General features: G+C 41.7%; 1 protein-coding gene across 2 annotated transcripts in view; it reads left to right on the top strand.

Moving 5' to 3' along the window:
* The first annotated feature begins 998 nt into the window (after positions 1 to 998).
* Positions 999 to 9,985, top strand: part of rgs20 (regulator of G protein signaling 20) — a 12,128-nt gene continuing 3,141 nt past the window's right edge. The window contains exons 1-2 of one of the 2 annotated variants that reach the window (XM_058079083.2): positions 999 to 1,542; positions 8,968 to 9,134. In XM_058079083.2, coding sequence (XP_057935066.1) covers positions 1,354 to 1,542; positions 8,968 to 9,134 — 356 coding nt within the window. In that variant the 5' untranslated portion in view covers positions 999 to 1,353. Of the gene's footprint in view, positions 1,543 to 6,318; positions 6,765 to 8,967; positions 9,135 to 9,985 lie in introns of those variants that run through there. The other variant, XM_058079102.2, reaches the window with a different exon arrangement.

The raw sequence follows: 9,985 nt of genomic DNA, 5'->3' as shown, positions 1-9,985 counted from the left end.
CTAGCTTAATTGGCAACTCCAAATTGTCCATAGATATGAATGTGAGTGTGAATGGTTGTTTGTCTATATGTGCCCTGTGATTGGCTGGCCACCAGTCCAGATTTTCCATCTTCTTTTCACAATTGCTTTTTTTCCCTCGTAGAAAGCTCTCATGTTGTTTACACCTCTAAATATTGTTTACACATTACATATATACTGTACAGCAGGGGTCTCAAACACGCGGCCCACGGGCCAAATCTGGCCCGCAGGACACTAGTTTGAGGCCCCCGCCTTGATATGAAAGTTTAATGTTAGTGCGGCCCGCGCAAGTTTGATATGGATGCTGTATGGTATCATGTACCCAGAAAAAATTATTACGTTTTATTAATGTTCATGTTAAAGGTTAAATGACTGTTAATAGTTATCCTCCCTATCCGTGTGGAAGTGGTACGTTTTTGGCTATTTAAGTTTAAAGGAAATAACTTGGAGGCTACCGTTTAGGTCGCTAGCTCTCTAGTTTGCGAGTTAGCATGTGTCTCAAGACCCTGCAGTTGCGCAATATGTTGTAAATAAAAAGAGTATAAATGTGACTATAGTCGTGTTTTGTCATGTCTACAGGGCTCTAATAATGCTTTGTTCATTTTAATCTGAAAAAAAATAATTTGTCTACTCACCAACTATATGTGGTTTCTTAAGTTTTTATTATTTGTTGTTTTATTATTATTATTATATTTATTTATTACTGATTGATTTTCTTTATTCTTGATTAGTTTATTTATTTTTCATCTTATTTTGTGTAGAAAAATAAAAAGTAAGATATTTGAGAACAGTGGAATGTTTTATCAGAGCTTTTATTGTAGAAAATTGGAACCAAAGCAAAGTTTTTTAAATTTTTTTGTTTTTAATAAATGCGTTTTTTTTTTTAATGGAAAACCTGATGCGGCCCAGTCTCACCCAGACCCTAGCTCCAGTGGCCCCCAAGTAAATTGAGTTTGAGACCCCTGCTGTACAGTATATGTAATGCTGTGTGCCGGCAAGAAATTAATCATGGGGCAGATCCAGCCCAAGTAAGTCCTCGTCTGTCACTCATCTTCTGCCCCTCACACTCTAAGACCTGCTGTGTTAATCTGGAATCAGGATTGCATCCAGTAGGAACATTGCACTAATCCCCATCTGCCCTCCCCCATTTTGGTACACAACACTCTTCCCTTCGTTGGACGCGGCTTCCTGTCCCAGCTCGCGCCAGCACTATGTTCTCCAGGGCATATCCCGGCCGCCGGAGCGCACAGGAAAAGTCAGAGGAGTGGGACAGTTCCCTGATGATCTCGAGCGCGATAGAGTCCTGTGTGGCGAGGGAGGCCTCAGGGACGGAGCATGCCACGTTTTAGACGGGCCGAGCAGTGGGAAGTCAGGCCCTCGTCTGCTCTGCGGGGGATCAGACGCAGCCGGGCTGTCATGTGGCAGCGGATGCAGAGACTGTCCCGGGCTTGCCGGCGCGGGGCGGGATGCACGGTGAACTACAATGATCCCGACCGCGAGGAGCAGGACATGGTGTGCCTTGAGGTAGGGCACCCGGAATGCAACCATGGCTTTCATAGCTATTAAGTAGATACCACCGAACTAGTAGGGGTGCGATGCTACACAAAAATTTGAGGTTCGATTCCAGTCCCAATATACATGCTGGTTACATGCATAAAAAAAAAAAGCCTGCATGACTTTACAAAGCCTATAAGAAGAAAATGGAGCTCCAAAAAATACATTGGACGACCATGACAGTGTCTCCTCCATCTGTACACCGGTCGTCATCGTCAAAGTTCTATTCCCGGCGACTAAATCATGTCTGAACGTGGCTTAATAAGATTAAAAAGAGGAAGGTGTCTTGAAATAACGGTGACAGGCCACGAGGCGTCTAAATAAAGTCACAATGCAGCAAACCTACGTGAGAATGTGACACCTCACAGCCTTTCAAGCTTTATTCTTTCCTTCAGTCCTCATTTGTGTCTGTCATTGATTGATTGGACTGAGCTTTACTGTGTGACTTACAGTATATTTACTGTTATCACATACTACAGTATTAATTGGCCCTGTACCCTAGAAACCGCCCATGAATGATACGGGAAAAGGCTGAAAATGATACTGTGTCAAAGCCCAGGGCAGTGATACTGATAAAATATAGAGTTTAATCATGTCCAGTATCAGCCCCGCAGCTGTCCACTCAGAGCAACACCCGTGAAACAACCAATCAGAGAACAGCGCACAAGCGTGAACACACACTATAAATATTCCTAGTGCTTCTCCATTCATTCATTCATTCATTTGCTACCGCTTTTTCCTCACAAGGGTCGCGGGGGTGCTGGAGCCTATCCCAGCTGTCTTCGGGCGAGAGGCGGGGTACACCCTGGACTGGTGGCCAGCCAATCACAGGGCACATATAGACAAACAACCATTCACACTCACATTCATATCTATGGACAATTTGGAGTGGCCAATTAACCTAGCATGTTTTTGGAATGTGGGAGGAAACCGGAGTACCCGGAGAAAACCCACGCATGCATGGGGAGAACATGCAAACTCCACACAGAGATGCCCGAGGGTGGAATTGAACCCTCCTAGCTGTGAGGTCTGCGCACTAACCACTCGTCTGCCGTGACGCCCAAACTTGATTAATGGAACTTTAATTGTCAGACATTAATAAGATAAGACTGTTGATAAAATATTATTGTTGAAATATTTTTGCAGTTATTGTGTTTACACTGTTTAGATATAATACATGGAATAAACTGATTTTTTTCTGGAAACAAAATGGTATAATAAGCTCATGATTAAATAGTATGTGATAATAAGCTCATGATTAAATAGTACGTGATAATAAGCTCATATGTGATAATAAGATCATCACATGGTTTGTGATGATACTGACACTTGGGAGCATGATACCTGGCCTGATACCAGACAAACCATGTGATAATTATAGGTTATAATTATCGACCTTCGGTCTCGGGCTGATACTGACACTTGGGGGCATGATACCTGACCTGATACCAGACAAACCATATGATGATCTTATTATCACATACTATTTAATCATGAGTTTATTATCACATACTATTTAATCATGAGCTTATTATCACGTACTATTTCATCAAAAGACCATTTTGTTTCCAGAAAATGTTCAGTTTATTACATGTATTATATCTAAACAGTGTAAACACAATAATTGCAAAAATATTTCAACAATAATATTTTATCAACAGTCTTATCTTATCAATGTCTGACAATTAAAGTTCCATTAATCAAGTTTGGGTTTTTTGGTGACTGGAGAAGCACTAGGCATATTTATAGTGTGTGTTCACGCTTGTGCGCTGTTCTCTGATTGGTTGTTTCACGGGTGTTGCTCTGAGTGGACAGCTACGGGGGCTGATACTGGACATGGTTAAACTCTATATTTTATCAGTATCACTGCCCTGGGCTTTGACACAGTATCATTTGGGCCTTTTCCCGTATCATTCATGGGCGGTTTCTAGGGTACAGTAGGGTACAGGGCCAATTAATACTGTAGTATGTGATAACCTATAATTCTAGCATATTTTGCGACTTTGAAGTCTATGCTGTTTATGTATGAGAGAACAATTTTACTACCAAAAAGGCCCAGATTCAAACCTGTAACCATAGTGTGTGAGGCACCATTGCAAACCACTCATCCACTTGTTAGCAGTGGTGGAAAAACAATAATGATGAACGTGTGTCAATGGAGGACATCTCTTTGTATAAAATGCAGCTGCTGAGTGCCATCTGGTGTTTATGTACAGCAGAAACACTCATAAAGAAAACTATTAACTAACATATGCATTGTCCGATGTGTAGGATTGAATGTACAGTATTCCAGGCCATCGACTTGGAATACTTCTGATAACTGAAAAAAAAGCTATTAATTATATTATCAATAAGTTATTAAAGAAAGAGGATTGCATGCATTTCAAATAATTTTACATTTAAAAAAACTAATTGGCGACTCCAAATTGTCCATAGGTATGAATGTGAGTGTGAATGGTTGTTTGTCTATATGTGCCCTGTGATTGGCTGGCGACCAGTCCAGGGTGTACCCCAGCTGGGATAGGCTCCAGCACCCCCCGCGACCCTCGTGAGGATAAGCGGTAGAAAATGAATGATTGCATTATACTATACATGGAAGCATTATTGCTGTACTCTCAGCTGCCTTTAGGTGGCAATGTTTCCCTCTGCATCATCAGGCCTGTACTGTCAATATGCATAGTATACATTCATTCATTTTCTACTGCTTTTTCCTCATGAGGGTCGCGGGGGTGCTGGAGCCTATCCCAGCTGTCTTCGAGCGAGAGGCGGGCTACACCCTGGACTGGACGCCAGCCAATCACAGGGCACATATAGACAAACAACCATTCACACTCACATTCATACCTATGGACAATTTGGAGTGGCCAATTAACCTAGCATGTTTTTGGAATGTGGGAGGAAACCGGAGTACCCGGAGAAAACCCACGGTGGAATTGAACCCTGGTCTCTTAGCTGTGAGGTCTGCGCGCTAACCACTCGACCACCGTGCCGCCCCATAGTATACATATTAACAGCAAATAGAAGATGTTAGCAAGACTTCAGCACACCACAGTAGTTGTTTGTTTATAAAAATTTATGTTGGGGGGCATCAAACTGGAGCACATGTGGATCAGGTGCAGCTGGCTGAGTAATTTCCTGAGATTGTGGCCTGTGTCCAAAGGGCCCTTAGGTTCAATTCCCTCCCTGAGGAGGTGCTGGCTGTCAAGCTGCCCCATACTGCACCTGTGTGTTGTCTTTAATGCTGCACTGAAAATAATGGTTAGTTGAATGGAAATTAATTTATTATTGTAATTGGTTGCACAAAATGATTTGATGTGAAACTAGATAATTTGATTATGTTGACTGAACTAATAATTCTTAAGTATGGTGAAATAAATTACTGTATAATATACAATAATTTGAGTAGATTTTACTAAATTATTTAGTAAATCAAATGAAAGCCATTTAAATGTACTTGTAACCAAACATGCATGTTTTCTTGGAATGTGGGAATAAACTGGAGTACCAGGGGAAAACTTACTACTAAACTTACTACTTTTTTCTCATAACATTATTAGTTTATTCTCATTAAAGCGTGACTTTTTATTGTTAGAATACAGTGGTGTGAAATAATGTTTGCCCCCCCCATGTGTGTCACACTTTAATGTTTCACAAAATGCAGTTTTTAAATGAAATTTTTTATTCTTAAAGGGGAAGTCCATTTTTTTTATTTTGCCCATCATTCCCAATACTTAATACCTAAACGTGAAAACATGAACACTTATTTATTTCCCTTTTCTGTGCATTCTAGAGAAACTAGAATTCTGAAAACAAGTTAATATGAGCTAGCTAACAACATGTGTCATGGGAAATACTTATTTTGAAGATAAAGCCCTCACAAAGAAAACAAAAAAAGTGTTCCATTTACATACCTGACTTGTATATTAACCAAGCTAGAGCCATGTTATTGTTATTATTGTAATGTTATGGTTTTATTGCATTTGAACATGCATCAGATTACAATTGAATGCATCACATAATCAGTTCACAGTTCCACATGTCCAAAAGGAGTAGGAAGAAGCAAAGCTTATTAAATCCTACCCCTCCATCTGGTACTTTTACAATCACTAACTGTTATTTGTTCACTTCCTGCTTTCCATAATACAGTTTAAGGTTTTTTTTTGTTTTTTTGTTTTAATAATGCACCTCGTACCTAAGTAGGAGGTGATATGAGCATCCAATGCCATAATGGGTACCATAGTAAGTGTCAATATAGTGATATATATAGCACATCATGACTGGTTCAAGACTCTTCATCCTTGTATTTAGCAAACATCAACTACTTGTATTGTTTCTTGAATTGGCTCATCGTTGTGCATTGTTTGAGGTCCTTACTCAATCCATTCCAAGGTTTGATTCCACATACTGAAATGCTATGGCTAGCATAACGTAGTCCTAGCATAGAAGTGTTTCAAATGTACTTCTTCCCTGAGATCATATTTCTCCTCTCTTGTAGAGAAGTATTGGATGACATTTTTAGGTAATTGGTTATTTTTAGCCTTATGCATTATTTTAGCTGTTTGAAGATGAACTATATCAGCAAGTTGAAGTATTTGTGATTTTAGAAATAAGGAGTTAGTATGTTCTCTGTAGGCGGCATTATGAATTATCATTACTGGCCTTTTTTGCAGTACATTTAGCGAGTGAAGATTGCTTTTATAGTTATTACCCCATACTTCCACACAATAATTACATTATTTTTCCTTCATAATATACTGTTAATCTGATAAAATTAGGTCTTTATTCGTTAGATTACAACATTATTCTGTTAATATTTTTGACTTGAATGTTGTAAAATGACTGATTTTCCATTTTTACTATTTAAAAAAAAATAATTTTTTGGTTTCTTGTTAAGTAATGGCCCCGAGCCGCAGATTGGACACCCCTGCTGTATGCTAAAGTGATGTTTGATGACCTGCACACTAAACTGTAACCCCTCCCCTCCAAACCCACACTGCTGGGGTCTCTGCTCTGTACTTGGAAGTCGGGAGAGACTGCGCATGCGCGCTGACTCCAAGCAGCCGGTCAGGGAGGAGAGGAGGGAGGGGGGGTAGAGCCGTATGTGCCATCGGACGCAATCAAGAGCAGCGTTGCCGTTTCTATACATTAATTTTTTTTTTAAACTCTTGTCGCTGTGCATACATGGTGCAATTGTGAGTATACTTTTCGGGTGTTTTGTGTTTGTAATGTCACCGTGATGTGTGTTTTTTTTCTTCCTGTGCCGTCCATTCATGCGTGCTGCGTGCTAATAATAATAATAATAACAATAATAATAATGGAGGAGGGGGTGGTGGGTTTTGGGTTGATTTTTTTTAGCCTTGTGCAATTGAATGCAACCCCTCCCTAACAGAATGTGAGGCAAACGGAACGGCTGCGTTTCTTCTCCGTTGCATCCATTTGGGGGGGGGGTCTGTGGTGCGGTACTGGGAGCGATGCCGCGGTTTTAGATGTGCATTGTGCAAGCCAACCCCCCCATCTCCTTCATCCATCTTTTCCTAGCATATAGCTACAGTATTGTACTGACACCCAGTCAGGTAGTGCGCATCCATTTGTGTATATGTGTGTGTGTGTGTGTGGTTGTGTTACATAAATAACGTGAGGGGATTTTGTGACCTGCTGATGACACCTTTTGTTGCCTGATGACTTGAAGTTGGGCCTCCTCCTCTGCACTGGGATCGCGCCGCCTCTGCTACAAAAAAAAAGCATAAAAGGAGAAATGTGCTCGATAATGTACGTACTTATGTACGTACTTGTATCCGTGCATAACCTCCATATCATCTGTACATGCCATCGTGTTCTATGCAAGAGTTGTGTTAACAATTATGCCTTTGCTTATAGAAGTGGTTTTTTAGGCATTATTGGTATTGATCCACATTCAGAATTAGTTATTTTTTTACCTGAACGGTATTGAATACAGGTGTACTGAATCAGTATTACAGAACAGAAGTACTGAACAGAAGTACTGATCAGTATTGATGAGAGATCCCCAGCCTTGGTGGAGGTCTTCACTATATTGTGTGCCGTGAAGGCATCATTTGTGATGCAGTGTCAATAGATTGTGCAAGTATCGTTTTTGTACGGCGTAATTGAACAGTTTCATTTGCAAAATCAGCAAATCACAGTCCAGAAAGAGTCGATTTTGGCCTCCGGGAAAAAGTTTTGCGCTGTTTTTCAAGATACAGGTAGAAATGTAACTTTAAAAAGTACCAGCCCTGTGGTACCCCATAAAGTAGGGGTGTCAAACTCAAGGCCCAAGAGGCCAGAGGATATTTTGTGCCACCCCCCCCCCCCCAAACACACACACAGACGCTGAAACTTTTACAAAACAAGTGCCGCAAAGCATGCTTGCATGTTAAGTTGTTGTGTGATGATTATAGTGTTACTTCTTTGATGAGCGCTGAGTCAGGCTGGAATGGAATGGAATGGCCTTGATTGTCATAATACACAAGATGTACAACGAGATTGGAGAGCTTCTCCTTTCAGTGCAGTAGTCAAGTTAAAAAAAAAGTATATAAAAGTAGAGTAAAAAAAAAGACAATTTAACAAGATATATACAAGATATCCAAAATATACACATAGTATTGCACAGGAGCATATGCAGGAGAAGACATATTGTAGATATATTAATTTTTAGTGCAATGATAAATGGGTCATAGTGCAAATAATGACTGTAATAATGAATGTGTATTGTATTGGGTTGTTAAATAAATAAATATGTTTACATTGTTACATTAAGGGGTGGCACAGCGGTCATGTGGTTAGCGTGCAGACCGCACAGCTAGGAGACCAGGGTTCAATTCCACCCTCGGCCATCTCTGTGTGGAGTTTGCATTTTCTCCCCGTGCTTGTGTTGGTTTTCTCCGGGTACTCCGGTTTCCTCCCACATTCCAAAAACATGCTAGGTTAATTAGCGACTCCAAATTGTCCATAGGTATGAATGTGAGTGTGAATGGTTGTTTGTCTATATGTGCCCTGTGATTGGCTGGCCACCAGTCCAGGGTGTATCCCGCCTCTCGCCTGAAGACAGCTGGGATAGGCTCCAGCACCCCCGCGACCCTCGTGAGGAAAAGCGGTAGAAAATGAATTAATGAATGTTACATTGAGTAATGCCCTCCTCATCTGGACTTTGTGGTCATATTTTACATACCTTAAGTTCTGCTCTTGAAATCACAGAAAAGCAACATCTGATGTGGCCCGAATCCACGTATTTTCACCGCTTCACTCTCCTCCGATCACTGGCACAGATTTCTATTTTTCAAAACAAGCCAAAAAGATGTTTTCTGCCCAACAGAAAGAGCAGTCAATAATTCCATGTACTACAAAAGTGTGCTTGTGTTGCATGTCCTCGTGTTGCAGCCCATGGGATCAGAGCCGATGGAGATGCGAAAGAGGCAGATGCCGGTGCAGCAGGAATCGGCAGCGGGGGGAACTGCATCGGTCCAGCAGGGCCAGCCAGGCCAGGCCAACCCGCGGGGGTCCAATGCGTGCTGCTTCTGCTGGTGCTGCTGCTGTAGCTGCTCCTGGTAGGTTCCTGTGACAGCTCACTCTCTTCATACGGATTTATTCACTTCCGGGTATCCGAAAATGCTTTACTTTTTACATTGTGTGCAGTCAAATATGTAATTTGCAGCTTCCGGGGTCACCGTATTTCAGCTTGTGAGAGAAAAATAGAGCAGGTGTTGAGTAACAGGCATCATCATAGAAGACATCTACATAAATTGCATTACATATGTTGCGATATCAGTCACAAAAGTAATCAAAAATGGCGGACAGGGACAGCAGTGCCGTATTCACATTTTTACATTCATTCATTTTCTACCGCTTATCCTCACGAGGGTCACTAGAGCCGCGGTCCAGTTGTCTTCAGGCGAGAGGCGGGGTACACCCTGGACTGGTGGCCAGCCAATCACAGGGCACATATAGACAAACAACCATTCACACTCACATTCATACCTATGGACAATTTGGAGTGGCCAATTAACCTAGCATGTTTTTGGAATGTGGGAGGAAACCGGAGTACCCGGAGAAAACCCACGCATGCACGGGGAGAACATGCAAACTCCACACAGAGATGGCTGAGGGTGGAATTGAACCCTGGTCTCCGGCCATTTTTTTGATGTGCGATTAAAGTGCACTCCTCCTGTTTGACCCCTGTGGAATACAGAGGGTGGAATCAAACCCTGGTCTCCTAGCTGTGAGGTCTGCGCGCTAACCACTCGTCCGCCGTGCCGCCGTCAATGAGTCAATAAAACACTTTTCTTATTTATATTTAGGACCAGAGTACCCGGAGAAAACCCACGGGATTGAACTCAGGTCTCCTAGCTGTGAGGTCTGCGCGCTAACCACTCGACCGCCGTGCAGCCCATATTTTTAC

This window comes from Doryrhamphus excisus, linkage group LG11 (genome assembly GCF_037039965.1).
Source record: "Doryrhamphus excisus strain RoL-2023G ecotype Guam linkage group LG11, RoL_Dexc_Guam_v1.1, whole genome shotgun sequence".
In the NCBI taxonomy this organism is placed as follows: domain Eukaryota; kingdom Metazoa; phylum Chordata; class Actinopteri; order Syngnathiformes; family Syngnathidae; genus Doryrhamphus; species Doryrhamphus excisus.
This window is presented reverse-complemented; position numbering and strand designations above follow the sequence as displayed.